We start from the raw sequence: 25,889 nt of genomic DNA on the forward strand, positions 1-25,889 counted from the left end.
GCCCTCTGTCATCAACCAGTTCCTACCATGGGCCTCCTCAGAGGAATTATAGGTGCAATTTAAGGAAGGCTCTTAGTTCTTGCAGAGCAAAAAGAACTCAGCAAGCCTACATACTGGTAGAGGCAGCAGAGAAATCAGAAAATTCTAAGCAGAGAAATCAATAGGTTCACAAAGGGAAGGATGCTATAAGTATATGGTACTAAAAGCAGCAGCATATCATGTATGTTTCCTACAGAATTACCCTGACCAATGTATTAAAAAACACGCATTTCACTTGGCTGTCAAAACTTTATTAATTTAGGAATAAGGTCACCACAGGAGCCAGTGTGATATAGTGGTCTGCATGTTGAACCAGGATTCTGGGAGGTCAGGGTTCAAATCCTCGCTGAGCCATTGACACCCACTGGGTGACCTTGAGCAAGTCAGAATCTCTCAGCCTCAGAGGAGGCAAGGGCAAACCCTTCTCTGAACAAATCATGCTAAGAAAAGCATGTGACAATTCCATCTTACTTAGGGTCATCACAAGTCAGAAACGACTTGAAAGCACACAAGTCGGATCACCACATGCATATTTTTTTCTTTCAGAATTTATTGCTAAGGTACACAGTGGTGTATGCAGACCTCTATGAAATTTCTTATAAAAACAGAATAAAACATATGGCCAGGATCCTGTAGTGCTAAACTGTTTGCAAAACAAACTGTAGGGTGGGCAGTTTGATACTCTTCATGCAAAGAGGCACTAGAAGTAGTGGCAGTGATGCAAGAAGGAGGCCTGCTACAAGACACCTATCTATTGAAAACCTAAATCTGAGGGAGGAGGGTCTTTGGCTAAAGTACTATGGGAGGGATTGCTTAGCAAACTGCCTGTGCAATTGCAAAACTGTCTCAGTGTTGATCACCTTCTTCCATTGCTTGCTTCCTTCTTCTTCTTCCTTCCTTGCTACCTTTTCTTCCTCATTAGTGACTTCCTTGCATCTGAGGAAGACATCCAAGTCTATGAAAGCTTATGCTACAACATCTTTTGCTCAATTAATCTCAAAGGTGCTACAAGATCCCTTGCATACTGATATTCCAGGGTAACATGACAATGTCTCTGAATTCTAACCCACAGAATTTAACTTAGCTGTTAAAAGGAAAGGGGCTGTGATTTTAACATGGCATTCTTCACCTTCTTTATATCCTCAGTTGCCAATAATGGCTTAAGTGAAAGGGTGTGCACAATCTACTCTTTCATGGTTTGGATACACATATCTGGTCAACTTTCCTACCATGCTCAAACATCCACACTGCAGAGAAGTGTAGTTTCAGAATCAAGAAAGCACCAGTACTGATATAACTGTATAATTTGTGGACTAGACTATTTTTGCATTTTCCCATGGTGAAAGGAAGGGCAAGGGTTCACAGAGAGTGGTATTGGCTATCATGGGAATTTAAATACCTTAGATATGGAAGTCTGTAGAAAATGTGATATCATACACTATAACAGTGCTACAGTAATCAGATGTGAAACCTATTACGAGGCTTTATCAATTGTGTGTGTGTTTTTAAATGATACGCAGGATTGCTCCTGCCCTTGAGTATTTGGTCTCTCAATTTGCCTCCACAGAAGTATTTAAAGTTCACAAAATGGTACCAGAATGGAGAGTGCAGTATTGCTCATCACCAGGGATATCACAGTAGTTGCCCAATGAAATCTCATAGCATTCATGCAATTTCAGAGCACTCATAATAATAATTGATACCACAATGTGTTTATGTTGTGGGTATAGTCAGACCTCTGTTCCCACAGATTCTTTTCCCACAAATTCAAGCATCCACAGCTTGAAAATATATTGTGTGTGTGTGTGTAAATTCCAAAAAGCAAACCTTGACTTTGCCATTTTATATAAGGGTCACCATTTTACTATCCATTGTATTTAACGGGACTTGAACATCCATGGATTTTGGTATCCATGGGGGGTCCTGGAACTGTATATAGCCCACTGTATATAAAATTTTCACAATAGTTAAATATAAAGAATTGCGAAAGAAGCACTATCTTGATGGAAGATTCTGGATCATCTTGTTTTTGTATGCCTTCAAGTTATTTCTGAGGCAAACCTAAGGCAAATATATTACAGGGTTTTCTGGTTTGTTGCTTGCTCTGTATTGTTGTTGTGTCCCTTTGAATCATTTCTGATTTATGAGGACCTCTAGGCTAAACTATCATGGGGCTTTCTTAGGAAGATTTGTTCAGAGTAAGGTGCCATTGCCTTCTTCTGAGGCTGAGAGAGAGTGACTTGCCCAGGAGCATCCAGTGGGTTTCCATGGCAGAGTAGGGATTTAAGCCCATATCCCTTAGGGTTCAACATTCTGTCTACTACACCATTTTGGCTTTCAGCATGGTTCATATGCAACTCTAATACTGAGCAGAAAATGCTAATGGTTTAAAGAAAATAATATATTTTATAAGAGCACATATATTATATTTTAGTCAAGATCCCCAATTTACTTGAGTCAAATAAAGAGTCTCTGTTTACTACAGCAGGCTTGGCTGGTGGACTGCTGTGTTAATAGTAGTAAGTACTTTCCTCTACTCTTTTTTAGCCCTTTCCCCCCTCAATCCTCCTCCTGCCTCCATTTCAGCAAGCAGTTTTCTTAGTGTTCTCTTCTAGTTACTTTCTTTAAAACTGCTGATGCCAGCAGACATGCTGGCATGTCAACAACTCCATGGCAGAAAATACTCAGCTCACTAAAATTTGAAAGCACATTGTGCTATATCAGGTTTAAATAACAGTCTCTAAAGGCTTTGAAGATGTTACCAAAGAAAAGTTTGCCTTGCACTTGTCACGCTGGGCAGAATTCTGTGATTCAGCTCAAAAAAACTTTCAACAAAATATGTCATTTTAAATATTTTTTTCAATTAATTAGATTGATTGCTCAGACCTTTGAAAGCTGACTCACGAGGGAGAAGCAATCTGGTGTGCAAAATCTGAAAAATATGGTCTTTCAATTGTTCTTCACATATATTGCCAAGAATAAATTTCTGATCCAGTGAAACATCTAAATCCTATTTAATTTTAAGAAACCATTTTTCTCTCTTCCATGGATCACTAAGATTGCAGTAGTAAGTTTTCTGTAAGTAGGTCTAGTTGAACTCATTAGGGTTTCTTTTGAGAAGTCATGTTCAAGATTGTACTGCAAACCATTTACATTAATTCCAAACACAACCAATCAAATTAGACAGCAACTCAGAATCATGAAATGTCACTTGTTGCCCTCTCCAGCTGCTGACACCCAAACACAACAACACAAGGAAGGTTCCTCAAGCCTTCAGGACAAGTGTTGTGTGCAATAATTTAGCACCAATATCAATCTAAGGCCTGTTACAGACTGCCAAAATAAAGCTGCTTCGGGTCTCTTTGGAGGTATGCTATTTAAATGATGCATGGGTCCTAAGAGTCCAGAGGTCGCACCAAAGCCACGCTCCATTCCTAAGCACTGGAGTGCAGCTTTGGTGCAGCTTCCGGAGTCTTAGGATCCATGCATCATTTAAACAGCATACCTCCAAAGAGACCCAAAGCAGCTTTATTTTGGCAGTCTGTAACAGGCCTAAGTCTGATAAAAATCCAGTACAAAGATTACTTGGTATTATTTGGTTTCCATGGCTCAATGGTACATCAACACACTGTTACTGAGCCAAATGTAAGGATCAGTTGAAGGCACACATGGCAATACAGTGAGGTAGTATCTTGCCAACACTGCATCTCTTGTATCTGTGACCTGGATGAAAAATTTAATGCAAAATTGATAAAGTTAACACCAAGTAGCAGGAAGAAAGCAGACATGATTAATAGATGTAGCAGGTGTTCCTAGCAGAGGAAAGCATATACACTTGCTTTAGATGATAGAAAGCCATCTTCATTGCAGATAGCTATGTGCTGGGTACCTTAAACACAAAGGATTCCCCACCCCAATTCCCTAGGTAGACAATGGACTTATTTGCCTTGCAATCAAGACCAAAGAACCCACATCTGTCCCAATCACATATATATCTATGGACATGCTTCCTAGAAGCTGTTGGGGGCTAATGAAGGGGTAGAAAATGGAAAAGGGCAATTCCACTCCTTCCTCAGTGACACAATGCCTTTATTCACTAGTCAGGGACAGAGAAGTCCCACTGCTGAATTGCCAAATGAACAACAGGGCCAAGTATTTTTACACATGGGGATGTAATGACCATTTTCCCTGTCTATTTACAGAGCTCGATAATTACTATCTAACTACAAGCCCACATTACCTTATTCTTGAGGCCTGAACATCTACTAGGTAGGAAGAAACTATGATCCTCCCTATACCCACTTAAACTATATGTTGCAATTTCAATACTCACTGCAGCTGTGGGTCACTGTTCTGGACACTAGTGGTAAGCTCTTCTGGTGGTCAGGGCCCTTCTCATGCAATCTTCACTTATTGGATTTTCAGTGCCAATATTGCAATTAAGGTATTATAACCAATGAAGTCTCTGAATGATTTCAAGACATACAATATTTTCAAGACATTCTTAGATGCTTAGCTGCATCCACAACATTTTGAGGGTCAGTAAGCCTGCATACCTGATAGATAGACTCAAACAGGGTGGTCACAAAGCCTAAATTTGCATGACCTAAACAGAGCAGTGGAGAACAGGGGGTCTTGGAAATGTCTCATCCACAGGGTCACCATGAGTTGAGGTTGACTCCTGGGCAGTTAACAACAACAAAATGTCCTACCTCTTCTCAAAAGAATTTTGACTTGTTTTGTTAAAGAATAAGTAACCTATATTTATTTAAACGTTTTATTTGAAAGTCAAGCTCTTAAGCAAATAAAATATTTCATGAAAAATATAAAAAGAAATATTTTAAAATATAAATATCTATATATAGATTTGGAGAGATCACTGAAGAAAGTCAAAAAAGCACAAAAAGGGCAAAGAAAAGTTTTCAGCTAAGCTTTTAAAAAAAATCATGACCACAGATGATCTACATACTTTGAAAGCAGATAATGAATATATTGAAACAGTTCAAGATTTTCCATACTTGGGCTCAGTCATCAATCAGAGCAGAGACTGCAGTCAAGAACTCAAAAGAAGACTTGGACTTTGAAGGGCAGCTATGAAGGAATTAGGCAAGATCCTGAAGTGTAAAAATATATCACTGAATACTAAAGTTAGGATGGTCCACACCATGGTATTGCCCATCTCTGTGTATAGTTGTGAAAGTTGGACCATGAGAAATGCTGATAGGAAGACAATCAACTAATTTGAGATGTGGTGCTGGAGAATACTTCTGTGAACACTATGGACTACTAAAAAGACAAACGGATGGGTCCTAGAGAAAATCAAGCCTGCATTCATCCTTAGAAGCAAAGATTACTAAACTGAGGTTATCATACTTTGGCATATCATTAAAAGAAAAAAAATGCTTGGTAAAATGGAAGACAATAGGAGAAGAGGAAGAACATGTACTACATGCATAGATTCAACTGAAGAAGCCATGGCCATGAGTCTGCAAGACCAGGGCAGTTGAAGATATAGTAACTTGGAGGTCTCTCATTCATAGAGTCGCCATAGGTCAAAGTTGACTTGAAGGCAGTTAACAATAAATATAAATCCCTAAAAAAAAATCATACAAAATGCATAACTGGGCTTCTTTTTTAAGGATTAGCTAAAATGTCACAAACTAATATACATAATTTTAAGTTCTCCAGGATACCTCATCAGGCTTTGTTCTACAAAAAAGTAAGGGGATGGTGTGGGACCAGATCATGTGACCATGAAAAACGTATTTTATATCCAGTTTGAGTAAGAAATTGTAAAATGAATGAATTAGTCACTGCAACATGCTGCATGTATCACATTACATCTCTGGAGCCTTGCACAAAAAGTGTAGCTGGCCCTCGTTTCTGAAAACATTCAGGCTGGCTGTTTGCCATATTTCCCTCTTGCTCTGGTTAAAACCACACAAAATACTGGGAAGAAAGGGAGCATGAGTGAAGAGAAATATCACAGCCTTTATTTTAACAAAGCTAGACATTACATGTATGTGGTGCAGTAGGTAGCTATGAAAGTCAATTGAAGTTAGGTTGTATGGAATTGCCTAGTGAATGTAAAGAATGTAAACATAAAAATGAAAAATTCTGTATTCAGTATGACTTTCCCACTTGAGGCTGGATCTAAAATACAGAGTTCATGGCCAAGTAACTCAACAGACCTGGTTTTGCATGTTTTTAATTCTTCTTGTCTCCCAATTTCCTGCTTTTTAAAGAAAACACTTAGAATTTGCACTTTATTTTCTGCAAAAAATATACATTCATAGGGAGCAGTGGTAGTAATTATGCACCTTTTTGATGTTGTAGACCTGGAACTCCTGACATTGCTGACCTCTGACTATTCTACTGGAACTGACTATTCTACTGAGACTTGCACTCCACCATCTGGAGGGCCGTATGATTCCCATCCCTGACATATACAATCAAACTATACTCAGATAAGCTCTTACTTATTAGGAGTGAACTAAAACACTATGTAAATTAAAGATAATATATCAAATATAGTGGATTTGCCTTAGTCCCATTTCATGGACAACTTTGGAAGACCGTTTAGGAGCAGCTTCAGTTACAGTCAACACTCTGTATCCATGGATTCTGCATCCATGGATTCAACCAACCAAGGCTCAAAAAATATTTTTTTTATTCCAAAAAGCAAACCTTGATTTTGTTTGCCATTCTATGGACACCACTTTACTACAGTATTGTATATAATAAGATTTCAGCATTAGTAGATGTTGGTATTCATGGTGGTGGTGGTGGTCCTGGAACCAAATTGCAGCAGATACTGAGGGCCCACTGTACATATTTATTTTGAGATTTCTCAGAAGAGCATATGTGATTTCTGTACTGATTGCACAACTTTTAAGAACAGGATTACACAATGCTCCTGCCTCCACAGAAATATCACATTCAGATAATCCTTGTTGTAATGCAGCACAGTTATTCTTGATGTGTTTCCTACAGTGAAAAATACTACTCTGGAATGAAAGAAATAAACACCTTGAAAATAGGAAGAATGGGTCTATTACTACAAAATTTGCAGTAACAATTGTGCACAATTCCTCCTTCTTCCCCAAATGTATACTTAGGACTATTTCACACATTACAGATTCACTGCACAAATGTTCTCCACATGTAGAGTATATCGGTGGGAGACCTTCAGTCCACCTGTCTGCAAGCTAAGAAAAAAAACCAGATTAAATTCACATTGATTTCTTTTTATTATCCTCCATTTGAAAAATTATGACCTACAATACTTTACCTCACATGTGAAATAACAATGAAAAGTCTGCCCCTTAATGCTTAGCTCCCAGCCCATGTGCTATACATTTCCCTGTATTCAGCCCAGATGTAGTTATTTCAAGCACAACAGGGAGTTCCAAATGAGGAAAATCCCCCAAGGCTGCAACTATGACTCTGTTGTATCAAGATGCTCTTCAGAAAGATCCAGCTTCTTTTTTGTTAAAAAGGTTTCAATTGACTTAAAGCATTTTATGTTTTTTAAAAACAAACATACACCTTTCATGATGATACTGTTAAACTGCAAATGCAATAGAGAGAACATGATGCAAGTCTGTTGTGTGCTGTAAAGCAATTTCTGATTTATGGCGACCCTATCACTGGTTTTCTTGAAGGTTCCCCAGTGCATTTTCTGGCCAAGCATGGATTCCAACACTGGTCTCCAAAGTTAACAGTCTAACATTCAAACAACTATACCATGTTGGTTCTCACCATGTGACTAATTACCCCCAAATAGTGTTGGGGTGGGAAAAAGCACTGATCGATCGATCAATCAATCTCCCAATTGGAGATCATGTCTATACACAGAAAATTATCATCCTTATCAACTTTTGTGGAAACTTAAATTAAAAATAGACAATGTGTGTAATTTAGGTTGCATCCACACTGCAGAAATAATGCAGTTTGACACCACTAACTGCCATGGTTCAATGCTATACAATTTGAGAAACTGTAGTTTGCTATGGCACCAGAGCTCTCTGGCAGAGAAGGCTAAATGTCTCACAAAACTACAATTCCCAGAATTCCATAGCATTGAGCTATGGCAGTTAAAGTGGTATCAACCTGGATTATTTGTGCAGTGTGGATGTAGGCTAAGAGCTCAGTTTCACAGCTGAAAACATTTCACCATCTACCTATTCTGAGAACAGATAAAGTGTTTATTGGTAATTAACATTAATTACCAAACAGATATAGTGTTCATCAGTACTTAATATATGGAAATAACAAATCCTACATAGGAGAGCCTTTTTATTAAGCCTTTCTTCTTTGATAAGCTACTATTATGATTTTTAGTTTTATCATGTATTTTTAACAGGGATGGCATTTTCTCTTTATGAAAGCATTTTATGCTGGAACTATGCTTTTCCCTAATGGTATTTTTAAAACAGGCAATTATGCCTGTTCTGTTCTACTAAACTTGCTACTACCATTGGTTTTTACTAGGTTTTAATGGTGCTGGATTTGTGAATAGAACTTTAAACAAATGTTTTGCTTTTGTCACTACTGAATTTGTATATGTGTTACACTAATATCTTCCCTAATGTGCTGCTGACATGCACCACTGGAAGATAATAAGGACTGAATATGTTCAATATTTTACACAGCTTTAAATAACATATTATCAGACCATGTGGCTTACTATTGTTATTTGTATATATGATCCATATTGAGTATTATTGTTTAACTGTTGTCTTTGTTAAACAATTCCATTTTTTGTTTTATTGTTTCTCTGCATTTTTCACTGCTATGATTAACAGCCACTATCCTTCCTTATATATTGTTGGGCCGGTACAGACCGGCAAATGGTGGCGCCCTGTACACATGGGAGTCGCCATTGTTACACAAGCGCTGTGTGGCATCCGCACGGTGCCACATGGCGCTTGTGTAACGAGTGCACCACTGGTGCACTGTGGCACACTTGTTATGCTGCAGCCACGGCATAAAAAGATCCCGCTTTTTGTGGGTTCTTTTTACTCCGCAGGGAAGCTGCGCGGTTTGGTGGCTGCGGCTTCCCTGCAGAGGGAAAACAGGCACCACCAGCCAGGACCTTCAAAGAGGTATGTACCAGGCCTGTGATTGCAAGAAAATGTGTCCAGGAAACTTTGTTAGTTTATTTCCCTTTGTTTAAAAATGTTTATGGGCCTAGTTCAGGCAGGGAACTAAAAGGAATAATACCCAGCTTCAGACATGTAACTGGCAGTGGAAGGATGAAATTAAGTAATAAATAGTTATTATGGCTATCAAGGAAATCTTCCACATCATAAGCTGGACTGTACCATATTTCTCCCTGAAACACTATTCCAAATCTATATTTAGCAATTTGGCACATATACTCTGGGAATCCATTTGCAACATTGTAAGTCACCAAATTGAAAACATGCATTGTTCAGCATTAGCCATTTATTGACTAAAACATTTGGAATGAAGTTGCTTGTGTGTTACATTTAAAGCCACACTGTTTCAAAATACTTCTTTAGAACATTAGGAAGAGAAGAATCTGCTACTATTAAGGATATACAAAACCTTCCTAACATTGCACCCCCAATTATATTCCTGCTTTCCCTATCAGGGGCATTACACTACTTTCATCAATATCTGATCTTCATTACTGTTCCACATCTGCCATTCAAGCTGACCAACTATCATGCATCATGCCACAATAGTGCTTATTACTGGGTCATTTTTAAATACTTCAAAATAAAAGAACAGTGAAAAAAGCAGATAAAAAGAAAATCAACTCCTCTGAGCTGGAGAAGAGTGCTGAGAATACGGCGGACAGCCAAAAAGACAAACAAAAGGGTCCTCCAACAGAAGCCAAGGCGGGTTACAAACCGCCACTAACGACACACTCCGTGCGTGCTAGGGTTAGGAAGGGGCGTGTTAGGGTTAGGAAGAGTTGCCCCTTCGTAACCCGCCCCGGCCCCAACACGCATGGAGCGCGTTGTAAATGGCGGCGCCCATCCACATGGGCGCCGCCATTTTGACGTCTTGGACACTGTGCGTCCAGACGTGTCGCGGAGGAAGTGACGCCACGAGGGCGCGCTCCGCCCCTTGCGGCGCCACTTCCACATTTCGAAAGGGAGCGCCATTTCGGCGCTCCTTTTTTGCTGCGCGGGGAAGCCTTGCAGTCTGGCCGCTGGGGCTTCCCTCCGCAGCGAATGGCGGCAGCGGGAAAACGGCCCCTTGAGGGCCGTTTGTAACTCGCCCAAGATGATCAAATTGAGGTTGTCATACCTTGGCCACATCATGAGAAGGCATGACTCATTACAGGGGTAAGCAACCTGCGGCCCACGGGCTGAATGCAGCCCGGCAAGGCCTTGGGACCGGCCCCAGCCCGGTCCTGCCGCCGATTGCCACCGGGGCCTTTGGCGTCTCACACGAGGGGCATGGTGGGGCAATTGTCTATAGTAGCCTCAGAAACATGCATTTATATTAACATTTTTTAAAAAAATCAGCAAATTTTTTCGCATGTCCTCCATTTTTTATTTTAAAAGTGCCCTCCATTTGAAAATTTTGTCCTACATTTGTCCCGGTTTATTTATTTATTTAATTTTTTAAAAAATCATTTAATTATTTATTTTTTGGCTTTGGCCCCCCAGTTGTCTGAGGGACAGCAACCAGGCCCCCGGCTCAAAAGGGTTGCCTACCCCTGACTCATTAGGAAAGAGCATAATGCTAGAAAGGGTAGAGGGTAGTGGAAAGAGAGGAAGACTACATACTAGATGGCTAGACTCTATTAGGGAGATTCTGGCCATTAGTCTGCAAAACCTAAGCAGAGTAATGGAAGACACAGTCTTGGAGATGTCTCATTCACAGGGTCACCATGATCTGAGGTTGATTTGAGGTCAGTTAACTATTAACAAAAGGCATACCTGCACTGAGACAGTTTGTAAGGGTACTTCTAAATCTATTAGATAATGATGCTCCACCTACATGAAGCAGTACAAAAATAAGATATTTTAAAGGAAAATGTGACACTTCATGTTGATTTTTTTCACCAGACATGCCCTAAATCAGATTCCCAATGAAGGAATCTAAGGACCTGAACTAGAAAATGTTGCCACTTGTCTCTAACATTAGAAAGTAGAGGATGTGCCATCAAAAACAGAAACAATTAGAAAGCCAGTAAAAAGCTTCTGAAGATAAAAGTGATGTACATGGACACTGCATGGCAAAATCCCAGTGACAGACATGAGCTTTCATAAATTTATGAAGATTAGCAGAAACCTAAAAATAGCACCATCATCCCTTATGAAGTCTCTGTAAGCCAACTGAGTGCAAACTTCTACATGTGTTTTCAGTTATAGTAATATATTGCAAATGTAATAACAAAAATAACTATGGCAAATAAGCCAGATTTCAAGTCTGCTTCTCAAAATATGTTATAGTGAATTGAATATATATTTTATTTGTTTGCAATTGAAGACTACAGAGATGCTCAAATCATGCAGCAAGGAGCATGATGAAAGACATGTTTTTTGCTTTTTAATTTTTTATATTACTTATAAAAATGCATTCATTGACCATTTAAAAAAACCCTGGTTGTGATAATGTTACCAGTGTATCTTCTGAAATACACTAAGAAAATGCTGTATTTTAGATACTATCTAATTGTATACTAAGGACAGAACCTTACAAAATGAGGGTTAATATACAATCATAGTTATGTAATTAATACACAACAACACAGGTTTTGAATTGGCTCCTGTTGCCATGGTATAAAAAGTGAATAAGGTAAGGAAGAAGGAATTCTTTGGTCAAAGCCACTGGAAAAGATGTGGAAGAGAAAGAAATGGTTGGTAGAGGTATGTGAATTGTAAACATTAAAACTGCTTTCTCTCAAGACAAGCAATTTTTGTAGTGAAACTTTCTCTGGTTTAGCAAACTTTCCTTCATCATTCAAGACCATCAAATAGATTTTGGTCAGAATGTATGAGACTGGAAGTGAAATCAAAACTTATGAATGTAGAAGGGCCTTCCTGAAGAGTGCTGTTCCACAGGATTTGAAGTCACATAGACAACATGAAAGCACAGTCAGACACACCAAATGGTGGTCAAATATGCAGTTGCTACCAAGATTGTATGGAACAGATAAGATGCTGGAGACAACTGTGGTGCGTTACAGACCGCCGAGAAGCGGCGGTCTGCCGCCGCCGCCGGTTGCAGCATCTGGGAACCGCAGCAGCAAATGGTGTGGTTCCCGGATGCTGCCAAGAAGGAGCGCGAAAATTGCGCTCCTTTTTGCGGCCCAGAAGAGACGCCGCAAGGCGCTAGTCGCTCACTCACAGCGTCACTTCCGCCACACACCGTGCGGACGCACAGCATCCACTATGTCAAAATGGCGGCGGCCGTGTGGAACGGCCGCCACCATTTGTTACAAACTCTGTCCGTAATAGGAGTAGGGTTGTCTAGAAGAGATGCCCCTTTTTCAAACTGGGACGTCCTGAGGACGTCCGAAATGGCAGTCTGTAACCCGCCTATGTTAGTTTTAATATTTAATGTTGCATAACTGGAGATATCCAAAGTCTCTTAAGAAGAAAGAAAGAAAGAAAGAAAGAAAGAAAGAAGTTCTGAACTAAGAAAGAATTAGAAACTACATAGCAGCATCAGAGTTCTAGGGAAAAATCTATTAAGGGCTTGTTCTGGAAGAAAAGGGACAGACACCACTCCAATGTATCACCAATGATACTTGCCTCTCACAGTTTTCCCCCCTGCTCAGACAGATGCCCTAATCTGCAGTAACAGACCACATAACACACATCTAAACAAACTGCAACAAAGCCAGATGCCATTCTATCCGGTATCTCTTAAGGCAACAGTATCAAAAGCTTTAATAGTATCAGTCCCAATTCTGGGTGCCTAGAAATAATGTAGTTTGACACCACTTTAAATATCATGCTTCCATTCTACAGAATCCTGGGATTAGTAATTTTGTGAGGCATAATTTTGCAGTGTTTAGGCTCCCCCCAGACATTTGAAAGCCAGGGGGGGAAAAACTAAACATTGACTTCTGTTTTGCTTTTTGGTTTAAAAAATATATCTTCTGGCTCTTAAATAGCCGGGTATGGGGAAACATGATGAAAATGCCCAAATCTTCTAAAAGGGGGTGGGGGTGATATTTTGAGGATTTAAAAAAACAACAACCCAAAAGTAAAATATAAAGTATAATAAAATGGGGTGGGTGGGAGTTCAGTCCTTCCAAGTCCCACAGGGATCAATGTAATCCTCAACCTCCAGCAGCTGCCCACCCTGCCCTGAATTACAGAACAGCTGGATTACAATTTATCAAGAAGTTCATTTCTATCACCTGTGGTGTGAATCAAACTCAAGGGTTTTTATTCCACTATCCCCTAAAGGCACTGGTCCTGTTTATCTTGGAAGCTAAGCAGGATCAGTCCTGGTTAGCACTTGGATGAGAAACCACCAATTAATGCCAGAAGCACTAAGCTATATTGTAGAGAAAGAACTGGCAAAACTATCTCTGAGTATTCCTTGCCTAAGAAAACCTTATGAAATTCATTGTGTTGTCATAAATCAACAGGCAACATGAAAGCCCACATATGTTAACTAGCCCACAAAAGTTACTAGGCTACAAAAATGTATTAGCTTGCTGTGGCTGGCAGAAGGATGCTGCTTCTCTTGGAGTTACCAAATGCATTTCTATGCTGGCCACAGAAAAGGGATGGTGGGCTCCAGCTCTCCTCCAACCAGGTTCATAGAATCATAGAGCTGGAAGAGACCGCAAGGGCCATCCAGCCCAACCCCCTGCCATGCAGGAACTCACAATCAAAGCATCCTTGACAGATGGCCATCCAGCCTCTGCTTACATACCTCCAAAGAAGGTTGATTGCCTGCAATGAATTCTATGTATCCATCCACATGAAGTTCTCTCTTGCCTATGACTACTAAGCTAGGGTTAAATACAAGCCTGCATTATCAATGCAAGGATCTATGCTCTATTGTCAACACTGCTTTGTGAATGATTGTCTCTATTATTTAAACTTTAATGTAGTTTTTGTGTCTGTACCTTTTGCTTCACTCCTTAAAGTTATCCCACTCCTGATCCCAGAGGTTTATCACCACTACTAGGCATCTGTGTGTGTGTGACTGCATTCATGCTATGGTGACTTCATGTATTTTGTAGGGTTTTCTTAGGCAAGGAATACTCAGAGGTAGTTTGCCAATGCCTTCCTCATATTTCTTGGTGCTCTTCCTTACAAATAATAACCAGCATTGGGCCTGCTTAGTATATACTGACCAATTTAAGATAGCACATGATGCTACAGATGAAGTGGGTTCTGGTTATTGAAAACATATACTGTAAATCTGTTAGTCCTTAAAACAAATACGATCTGGACATTTTGTTACAGCTGAGAGGAGATCCCACAACAAATTTCCTTGTTCTTCTGATATTTTTAGCCACTGCAATTCTACAGCTGTCTGCTAACTGTGAAAAAAAAAACCTCAACAAGTTTCATTTGTGAAGCAGTTCCAAAACAGGATATTCATTCTGAAGAATCTAATTTATATTATTGGCGCATACTTTGGGGCTCAGTGCCTAGCATATCTTATTTATAAAAATAAATTATATTTTGAACTGAATTCTTCTGACACACAAAATGGAGACAATTTCTCACCAGAATGGGAAAGTTAGTATGAAAAAGATGGACAAAAAACTTTCCCAAATTGCCAGTTTGTACCACAGTTCCCAGAAAGACTGACCTTTGTGGTAAGTCAGAGAGGAGACAGGCTGGCTAACTCTAACTTGTGTATTGCCATACCATATTGGCTAATGTTTAGACAGGGTTTATGATAATCCAGAAGTGATGAAGTGTGGAAAAAACACATAAAAGTGCAACTTTAATGTCATCTTAAAGGATACATGCATTTCATACAAAAAATAAAGTGAAGAAGGGAAGGAAACTAGTAGTAGCACCTTTAAGACTGATTTAGGAGTGTTTTGTAGGTTTTAAACTAGTTCTTCAGATGCATTGATGGAGTAGGTTATTAAAGTCATGGGTATTTAAGCGCAGTTAAGCACTCCTGAAAGGGTGAGATCAGAATGTAATAGGACACAGAATTCAGCAAATTATGACACTAGCCATGAGTCCTCAAGAGTTGCAGAATATGATACATGGCTGTCGAGCAGCTGGAATGTTAGTCTTGAGGCATCAGAGCAATGCATTCTGTTAATCCAAAAGTCAATTCACTGAAGTAGAAAACATTTCCTTTTTTTTTTTTTTTTTTGTTACACATGCACTGTGGCGAATATCCTAGTTTTAATATATGTAGTGTGTGCCAAGAAACCTTTATTTCTTTTATACCTCTTTTAATGGACTGGAATTCATGATTATATCCAAATTCAGTTATTTCTCTTTCCTAGTTTCCTTTGATTTTTGTTTTGTTTTGTTTTGTTCCAGAACAGCTACTTGAAGACCAGCAACTCTGTATGTCCTGGCACTAGTCTGGGGATACTGTCATTTCTAATGCTAGAGAATGTCTTGTTTGTCCAGTGGAAAGTGCAAAAGGACAATAAACACAGAGGCTCTTGATATTGCTGGGATTTGGTTCCAGGATCCTTCATGGATACCAAAATCCGTAGATGCTCACCTCCTATTATATACAATGATGTAGCAAAATGCTCAATATACAAAATGGCAAAATCAAGGCTTGGGTTTTTTTTTTTTGGGGGGGGGGGGGAGGTAAAAATTCAAACCATGGATGATTGAGTCCATGGAAGCAGAATTCATGGTTACAGGGGGCCAACTACAGTGGGTGTGGAAAATGGTGCCCTAAGAAATAATTTTGCATTTAAGAACAACAGAACCAATAGATGTGACAAAAATTTGGCCCACTTTCAATTTACTGAGACAGGACTGCTTCTAATTTTGATGACCATAATTATGCCACAATCTCATCAATACTGTTAATCTTACAAGAGCTGGGAAAACCACTCTCTGTCATATTTTTTGGGGGGGAGAGGGTCATTAAACTAGATTCATAGTGTTCTCCAAGAAGCTCTACCTACATTTACTTGGGAACAATATGGGGAAGCTATAGTGAGGACTAAGGGGCTGTACATGCTGCCTCTTTTAGCACCAGATCGGGACCACAGCAACAGCAAACCAATTTCGTCTTTCCTTAGTGCAAAAAGGAGCTGCAAACAGTGGCTCCTTTCTGCGCCATGAAAAGGGCATCATAGCCGCCCGTGCCACAGCTTTTCGGTGCTCCTTTGGTGCTGTGTCATCTAGACACAGTGCCAGAGGAGTGTCATGACACTGTTCACCGTGTGGTATGGCACACAGCATCACACTGGCCTGGGGGCAGAGTTGGGGTGTGCATTGTGTGGATGCCACAGCCCGACTCCATGCCCAGGCTGGCCTCAATGCCAGGTCTGTAAAGCCTAAGTTACTTCCAAATAAGACAAGTGCTAATTAGCAGTGACACACTAAAGTATTGTAGAATATGCAGCCTTCAACATAGAAAACAATTTCCTTCCAAAGGAAGCATAACACCATTAATTTACTCAAAAGGTAAACAGATGAAAACTTTGCAAATGATACCCTCCTATCCAAGCTGGTAGCTCTACACACATCTAAATCTAGATACTCCCCCCCCACCGCTCCTCCCAATATCAAGCCAGCTAGCACTTTGCAGGAGTCAAAGCAGTGAACTGAAGATTTGTTTGGTTTCAATATTCGTCTTAATCAACTGGACATTAAATGTTTTCCACAGACATGGTGGCTTCCACACTTGGATGCTTTAGAATAAACATGCTTTATTCATAAATATTTTATGGTGTGTTGAGCCAAGCTGCTATTACTTCTGCATGAGTAGGTCAGCTATAGTCCTACAATTTGATCACCCAGGCAGAAAGAGTGCTACAGTATTCTTAACTGGTCAGAACAGAACCAGACTTTCATCTCTGCAATAGTATTTTTCCTTAAGCAGAAGGGACAACAGGCTTCCAACATTTTGAGGCACAGCAAGGTCTAGTCTCCATCTGGAATTAGACTGTAAAATATCTACAGTAGAGGCTGATAGCTCTGCTCTTATGGAGTGATGTGTCTGTCCTGGCTTAGATCTGTATTTTGGAGGAGCTAATAGCCATAAAAGTATGGGTTTGTTGCCCCAGTGCAATTAAGCCAATGTCTACCGGGGGGGGGGGGTTGCAGTAAACAGGTATCAGTGGTCTCATGACCCAAAAGATTGACACAAAGGAAAGAAACAGATGTTCATGCATCTGATATTCACACAGCACCCTATCTCTATGTAGCCACACTGTCACTAGTTAGCAGATCATATTTCATGAGCACACATACTAAACAGGTCACATACTGATCCTGCGTTGCCTAACAACTCAGAAATTGAAGTGGGTACCTTTGAACAGAGAGGTGTGTTTTAAGGTTTGTGATGTCAATAAGACACATTGTTCAGGAACTCTGTAGGAACGTGGGATGCCTCCATGTGTACATGCAGTATACAGATTCCAGCCCTAACTAGGCATATCTAGGTGCCATTGTATCTCATGTTTGCATTAGGCCTTGTAGTTTTGCTCCTTTCACCTACGTGTAAAAGGGACCTAGGAGTCCTAGTAGACCACAAGTTGAACATGAGTCAACAGTGTGATGCGGCAGCTAAAAAGGCCAATACGATTCTAGGCTGCATCAATAGAAATATAGTGTCCAGATTGAGGGAAGTAATAGTGCCACTCTATTCTGCTTTGGTAAAACCTCACCTGGAATATTGCATCCAGTTTTGGGCACTACAATTCAAAAAGGATGTTGACATGCTGAAGCGTGTCCAGAGGAGGGTGACTAAAATGATGAAGGGTCTGGAAACCATGCCCTATGAGGAACGACTTAGGGAGCTATGGATGTTTAGCCTGCAGAAGAGACGGTTAAGAGGTGATATGATAGCCCTGTTTTAAGTATTTGAAAGGGTGTCATATTGAGGATGGAGCAAGCTTGTTTTCTGATTAAGACACAGAACAATGGATGGAAGCTAAAGGAAATGAGAGTCCTTCTTTGTTGGGGTGGAGAAAGGCGTAGCTCGTGTATGCTCAGGGGGGGTTACATATACTCTGGACTGGAAACTGGTGTGAACAGGGAAAGGTAGAGATTTTAATTACAGGAGCTGCTCCAAGGCAAAATACTTTTTCCAAGAATTAACTCTGGATACCCCTCCCTCTCCTTCCCTAGAGACATGTCTTTCCCACATTGTTTCAAGTATCCCCTCCCCTCTCCACACACATTGTTTCCTCTGCTACCTCTTTTCTCAGCCTGTTGGATGAAAGAAAACAGGAGCAGTAATGCTGCTTCATCCTGCCAGCAAAGCTCACAAAGCTTTAAGAGTCCCAGATCTGAAAGCAGGGTCCATTTTGCTGCCACTTTTCCCCTGCTGCCACACTAACTCCTTGCTCTAATCCAGTCCTTTCCAACTTATGAAGACCCTATCATGGTTTGTTTTTCTTTACAAGATTTGTTTGGAGGAGGTTTTGCTGAGAGAGTGTAACAAGGGATTTCATGGCTGAGCAGGATTTCAAACCTAGCCATAGTCCAACACTCAAACCATTACTTCACACTGCCTTCCTTATATATGGGTTCTGGTTCATGTTTCTGACTTAAATCTACCTCCCCATCACATTTTGCTCAGTCTCTCTCGCACACATACACACAATAATTAAACAAATCATATACACTCAGATATGAATTGGCAGCGTTCAGTTAGTGAACTTGAACAAAAAGCTGCAGATGAAATATTAATATACTGTGTGCTACAAAGAATGCTACTTCACTTTAATCTTCAGAAGCACTGATCCTTCAGCCAAGAACTGCACATGTTGCACAGAGTGTTTTAACCAGTCTCAGAGTAAAAAGACATGGTTTTTACCCTGAACAGGCATTCTGACTGCCTTGTAAAGGAGAGGGGAGAGTAAAAGGTCATTCCCCTTTCTTTTAAAGTGCAGTAAATGTGTTTGCCAAATGGGAAAGCACATGAAACACTTGGGAGAAGTGATAAAGAGGTTTGAAAGCAGCACCAGCACACTGATGGCAAATGTATTGTTTTCACCAGAACCAGGTAAACTGGTGGGGCTTATATAACACTTGCCTAGGAACAGACAATCAGTGAAGAACACTGAGAATAAACAAACTGAAGTTCAGTCTAGATAAGATGGAGATATTAATGGAGACTGATCCAGAAGGTGGAAGTTCCACGAAGTGATGTGATAGGTTTGTAATTGTGCTGAATGGTTTAAATGAGCAACCGGGAGGTGCTACTCATCCCAGAGCACTAAGTGGCATTTGTATCTTTTACTAGCTTGGTTTGATGTGCAAGCTGAGACTAGTCATACAGAAAGATGACTTGGTCCTGGAAATACATGCCCTTAAGATTTCTATTTGGAGTTCCATTTCAAGACTTTGGAAGCTTCTGTAGTTCTGAACGCAACAGACAATTTCCTAGCAAGAGTAAACCAAAGGTAACACACAGCATTGGTAGTGGAATAATTCAATTAATGTCCAAGTTGTTTCCACAAACAATTCAAAATGCTGATTTCAGGCCCAGTCTGCGTCAGGGAGCATCTTGGCTCACATGAATCTCCCTACATGGTCATCAGAAACCATTTTTATGGGAAATTGCTCTAGAAACCATTTTTATTTGAGGTTAAGACTGTTGCAGGCAAGGATGAATGCTGCTTATGCTATGGAATTCTGTTCCAAATGAAATTTGCAGGAAGACGTTTTTATTCTGAGAAGCTAACAAAGGAAAAACTATGATTGGGTTTTTGACAGTTGTATCAGCTTCTGCTTATAAGTGTTTCAGGTGGGTTTCCTATTTCATGCAAGATTTGAAATTATAGTTTTCCATGGTCCTATACAGACTGCCAAAATAAAGCTGCTTCAGGTCACTTTGGAGGTATGCTGTTTAAATGATGCATGCGTCCTAAGAGTCCAGAAGCTGTGCCAAAGCCACACTCCATTCCTTAGGACTGGACTGTGGCTTTGGCATGGCTTCCAGACTCTTACGACACATGCAACATTTAAACAGCATACCTCCAAATTGACCCGAAGCAGCTTTATTTTGGCCTGTTTGTATGGGGCTCATGTGTTTTAATTATTTTTGTTTTGTGTTTTTCATCTGCCATGCACAAGAGGTGTAAATCCTAAAATGAAAAAAACAAATAAAATTGTGTTCCCCCAATAACATGACAATTATAGAAAAAGCAAAATCACCAGTACAAAGACATTTTAAAGAGTCAAGGAAAAATTATCCCTTTGCATGTGTAAACCATATAAAACTGCGTGCCTGCAAATTAGAATATACTGTACTGTGTCATCTTGCTATCCTCCCCTGGCACAGCATTACCATTTTAAAAAGCTGACTTCCAAGAAAAACAGAGAAAGCCACTATACACCAAAGGAGAATGCTGGAGTTTCTCCCACTCACATGTGTACCTCCCTGGTCTTAAGAAATCATTCTGGAATGAAAAATGGCAGCAAGCTAAGCTGTGCATTAGACCAAGCTCTCAGTAAGCCCTTCAGATTGCTGGAGAAGTTACCAAAAAGGGAAGTTTGTGCCAGATTTAGACAGTACAGTCCCACATCAACAACAAAGAAAAATTTGTACAAAAGCAGAAGCCACCTAGAAATGACAAGTAGAAAGGAAATCAAAACAGCCCTGAGTGCCCAACACTGTCACCAGAATAGTCTGCCTCCTCGTCATGATTTTTTAATGTAATACAATCATCACAGTGTACTTAACACTTTCAACTAGCAAAATAGTTTAAAGCTTTTATATTGTTGATTTTTGCACCAAGGTTGTAATTGCTATCACTTGTTTACCACTGTTTTCATTTAAAAATAAAAATAATGCACTGGAACACTACCTGGATGATGGGCTGTCAGTAAACAAACAATGTCTTTGAAATCATTGGAGTTCCTATTTTCCAGAACTGAGACTCTGATCCAAAGCACACTGCAGAAATAATCCAGTTTGAGGCCGCTTTAACTGCCCTAGCTCAGTGCTAGTTTATTGTGGCACCTGAGCTCTCTGACAAAGAAAGCTAAATATCTCACAAAACAAAGTTCCCAGAATTCCCTAGCATTGAGCCAGGGCAGTTAAAGTGGTCTCAAACTGGATTTTTTCTGAAGTGTGTTTTGGACCTGAAATGATTTTCCCAGGGCCACCAAGAGAGACAGAAAAATGAATTCAGCCTGTAATTCACTCACCAACACAGGCACCAGAAAAGATGTTTCACCAAAACTATCCTCCCTTTAGGATGCAGGAGCAGCAGACTGCAACTCTCCTCAACAGAAAAGAGATTCATTCACACATCTGGATACATGGCAGCCACAGTAAAACCTGCCTATGTATACAAACTTCTTGTATATGCAATAGCAAATGCACATTTCTGTGTCAGGGTTTAAAACATGATAGTGACATATTTGGGTTTTTTAAAATCTGCAACACTGTAACATCATGTCCAAAACAGGACATCACTACCTACGCATGCAGCATAGAAAGCATCCAAATCAGATCGTTTCTCAACAAATCACAGGAACCTGGTGTAGCAATGACCCCAGCCATAAATGCTCTGGTATAGTTTCCAGATCAAGTGTTACATGTATGATAATAGTTTAAACTTCTACACTTGGGACATGGCCAAAACCGGCATGAGGACCTTGGAAAATGTGCTTGAGCATGGAAATGTTCTCTGCCAGTTTGGCCAAGTGTAAAGTGTATTTGCCACATGATTCCATTCATTAATGTGCAGCATTAGAATGCCAGCAGGACAAGGGAATACTGTATATACTCATATATGAGTCTAGAAACTTAGGTCAAAAATTTGACCCCAAAAATCTAGGTCGACTTATCCATGGGTCAATGTAAGTATTGTATTTTAACTCTTATTTAAAAGAAGAACCATCCCCTGGTGAAAGGCAAGAGTATAATCTGTCCTGGAAGCACTGGCTCTCTCTACTCTCTCATCCATCTAACCTTGAGAGTAAGCACAAAGAGTTATGTCTGCTGGAATTTTGTAAGTTCTTTGACACTGTTTTGCTTTGTTTCATCCTTTAGATCCTTTGCTATATGCCTCTAAGTTTTACCCTCGACTTATCCACGGGTCACAGCAAAAGCCATAATTTTGGCCCCAAAATGTGCCCTTGACTAATAATAATAATAATAATAATAATAATAATAATAAGTATCACGCCTCTCCCTGCATTGGACCAAGGTGGGTAACAACAAACAAGAGAACAGTAAAAATGCTACACAACAAATCCTAAAACTCCCTCCCACCCTAAAATAGAGTTAAAACAACAATTCCCAATAAAATGCTCCCAATAAAATCAATTGCGATCACAGTCCAGTAGGAACAGCTATGCCACTGGAGAGTGAACATTCAGAGGAGGTCAATTTGGGAGGCCTGCTGGAAGAGATCTGTTTTTATTGCCTTCTTAAAGGCCTCCAAAGATGTTATATGGCATATCTCCTCTAGCAGGTCATTCCAGATTTTGAGCAGCAACAGAAAACGTCCTCTGGGAAGTCGATACCAGTCTGGTTTTCTTAGGTTGCAAGAGATTCTTCCCAGAGGACCTGAGAGTGCAGGAAGGATTGTATGGGAGGAGGCGTTCCCTCAGGTACGCTGGACCCAAGCCATGTAGGGCTTTATAGGTAATGACCAACACCTTATACTGTGCCCGAAAGCTAATAGGCAGCCAGTGTAGGGATTTTAAGATAGGTGTAATAGGTTCAGATTTCGGACTCCCTGTAACCAATCTGGCTGCCATATTTTGGACCAGTTGCAGCTTCTGAACGAGGCATGAGGGTTGCCCCATGTAGAGCGCATTGCAGAGGATACCAATGAATGCACAACCATTTCTAGGTTTTCCCGTTACAGGAAGGGGCGTAACTGGCGTATCAGCCGAAGCTGATAACAGGCACTCCTGGCCGTCGCAGGTGAGATGACAGCTGAAGGGATGAGTCCAGGAGTACCCCCAAGCTACAAACACAGTCCTTTAGGGTAAGTGTGACCCCTATACTCAACTTATAGTTGGCTAAATGTACCAGTGCAGCCAAATAATCTGCTAAAACTGGGCTTCTGCAGAACACAGAGAAGGTCTCTCCCAATTCCATCTGGAGAAGTAGGCTCAATACTACCAACATTCATGCTACCAACATCTGTCTTTCAGTTGGACTCAAATATACTGTGAAATCCTGTGGTATACTAGAGTCAAAAGGGACAGTCCATTTTGGTTCCCGCAACCACCAGCCCAAGGTTTTTTTTACTTGACAATGCTTTTCTTGCAACTAACTTACACTCTCAAGGATTCCCCATGAGTAGCAGATGTCCCTGATTGGAAATGTCTTATGCCAGAGTATTATATTAGACTCCTGATGATGGATATTGCATCCATTAGCCTTTATTTCAGAAAGTGCGGTCCAGGGAGACCCAGCAAAGGGCCCACGGTTCCTGAGGCCTCTGCGCCAGCCTCTGGGTCTCTAGCCTTTAGAAGAGGAGGAGGAGGAAAAGAAAGAGGAAGGGGAGGAGGAGGAAAAGAAAGAGGAAGGGGAGGAGGAGGAAAAGAAAGAGAAAGAAGAGGAGGAGGAGGAAAAGAAAGAGGAAGGGGAGGAGGAGGAAAAGAAAGAGGAAGGGGAGGAGGAGGAAAAGAAAGAGAAAGAAGAGGAGGAGGAAAAGAAAGAGAAAGGGAAGGAGGAGGAAAAGAAAGAGGAAGGGAAGGAGGAGGAAAAGAAAGAGAAAGAGGAGGAGGAGGAAAAGAAAGAGAAAGAAGAGGAGGAGGAGGAAAAGAAAGAGGAAGGGGGGGAGGAGGAAAAGAAAGAGAAAGAGGAGGAGGAGGAAAAGAAAGAGAAAGAAGAGGAGGAGGAGGAAAAGAAAGAGGAAGGGGGGGAGGAGGAAAAGAAAGAGAAAGAGGAGGAGGAGGAAAAGAAAGAGAAAGAAGAGGAGGAGGAGGAAAAGAAAGAGGAAGGGGAGGAGGAGGAAGAGAAAGAGAAAGAGGAGGAGGAGGAAAAGAAAGAGAAAGAAGAGGAGGAGGAGGAAAAGAAAGAGGAAGGGGGGGAGGAGGAAAAGAAAGAGGAAGGGGAGGAGGAGGAAAAGAAAGAGGAAGGGGAGGAGGAGGAAAAGAAAGAGGAAGAGGAGGAGGAGGAAAAGAAAGAGGAAGGGGAGGAGGAGGAAAAGAAAGAGAAAGAAGAGGAGGAGGAGGAAAAGGAAGAGGAAGGGGAGGAGGAGGAAAAGAAAGAGAAAGAGGAGGAGGAGGAAAAGAAAGAGAAAGAAGAGGAGGAGGAGGAAAAGAAAGAGGAAGGGGGGGAGGAGGAAAAGAAAGAGGAAGGGGAGGAGGAGGAAAAGAAAGAGGAAGAGGAGGAGGAGGAAAAGAAAGAGGAAGGGGAGGAGGAGGAAAAGAAAGAGAAAGAAGAGGAGGAGGAGGAAAAGGAAGAGGAAGGGGAGGAGGAGGAAAAGAAAGAGGAAGGGGAGGAGGAGGAAAAGAAAGAGGAAGGGGAGGAGGAGGAAAAGAAAGAGAAAGAGGAGGAGGAGGAAAAGAAAGAGAAAGGGAAGGAGGAGGAAAAGAAAGAGGAAGGGAAGGAGGAGGAAAAGAAAGAGGAAGGGGAGGAGGAGGAAAAGAAAGAGAAAGAAGAGGAGGAGGAGGAAAAGAAAGAGGAAGGGGAGGAGGAGGAAAAGAAAGAGGAAGGGGAGGAGGAGGAAAAGAAAGAGGAAGGGGAGGAGGAGGAAAAGAAGAAGGAAAAAGAGGAGGAGGAAGAGGAAGGAAAAGAAGAGGAAGAAAGAGGAGGAGGAAGAAAAGAAGAAGGAAAAAGAGGAGGAGGAAGGGGAAGGAAAAAAAGAGGAAGAAAGAGGAGGAGGAAGAGGGAGAAGAAAGAGGGGAAGGAGGAGGAGGAGGAGAAAGAAGAGAAGAAGAAGAAAGAAAGAGGAGGAGGAAGAAGAGAAGAAGACGACGAAAGAGGAGGGGGAAGGGATGGAGGAGGAGGAGGAAGAGGAAAAGGAAAAAGAAAGAGAACGAAAAAGGAGGAGAAGAAGGAGAAGAAAGAGGAGGAGGCGGAAGAGAAAAAGGAAGAGGAGAAGGAAAAAGAAAGAGAAGTAGAAGAAGAAGAGAGGAGGAGAGGGAGCAGAGTGTCTCTCCTCTTTCCTCGAAGGCTGCAGGAGGAGGAGGAGGAGGAGGAGGAGAAGGGGAGCCTGTCTCCTGAGGCTGGAAGTGGAGGCGGAGGAGGAGAGCCTCCTTCCCTCGGAGGGCTGCCCTCCCTCCCGGGGCCCCTGCCTGCCTGCCTGCCTGCCCTGCCTCCCTCCTCCTGTACCTGGCTGGGCGAGGCAGAGGGGCGCCGCCAGGGTCAGCAGCAGCAGCAGGAAGAGGGCCGAGGCGGGCGAGGGGCTGCTCATGGTCGGCGGAGGAAGGCAGCCAGGCGCCGGCGTCCTGCTCGACTGTCTCTGGCCCGGCGGGCCCTTTCCTTGCCTTTCCTTTCCTTGCCGAGACCCCAGACTCCTCCCTCCCTCCCTCCCTTCCCGCCTCCTTCTTCTTGCTGGAGGACGGGGCTGGCATTCATTCCCCTTGGACAGCCAGGCCTTCCAGTCCCCACACGAGAAGGGCTTAGGATGCTTGCCAAGTGCCTAGCAGTTTTGCAGAAACTTTGCTGCATCCACACAGGAGACATAACCCGGTTTGGCACCGCTTTAACTCCTTTTCTGGCTCAAGGCTGTGGAATGCTGAATTCCATAGCAAAGATTCAGACAAAGAGTTAAATCCACCTAAATGTTGGGAAGAAGCTCTGAT

The 25,889-nt window shown here is 41.3% G+C and overlaps 1 protein-coding gene across 3 annotated transcripts in view; it reads right to left on the bottom strand.

Moving 5' to 3' along the window:
- SRPX (sushi repeat containing protein X-linked) overlaps nt 1-25,581 on the bottom strand; it is a 49,386-nt gene extending 23,805 nt beyond the window's left edge. For 2 of the 3 annotated variants that reach the window (XM_089508082.1, XM_089508081.1), the window contains exon 1: nt 25,417-25,581. In XM_089508082.1, the coding sequence (XP_089364208.1) occupies nt 25,417-25,498 (82 nt within the window). In that variant the 5' untranslated portion in view covers nt 25,499-25,581. Of the gene's footprint in view, nt 1-899; nt 987-25,416 lie in introns of those variants that run through there. The other variant, XM_089508083.1, reaches the window with a different exon arrangement.
- Nucleotides 25,582-25,889: the final 308 nt, after the last annotated feature.

Source organism: Sceloporus occidentalis, unplaced genomic scaffold (assembly GCF_023333645.1).
Source record: "Sceloporus occidentalis isolate IW3139 unplaced genomic scaffold, rSceOcc1.0.p SCAF_2, whole genome shotgun sequence".
Lineage (NCBI taxonomy): Eukaryota > Metazoa > Chordata > Lepidosauria > Squamata > Phrynosomatidae > Sceloporus > Sceloporus occidentalis.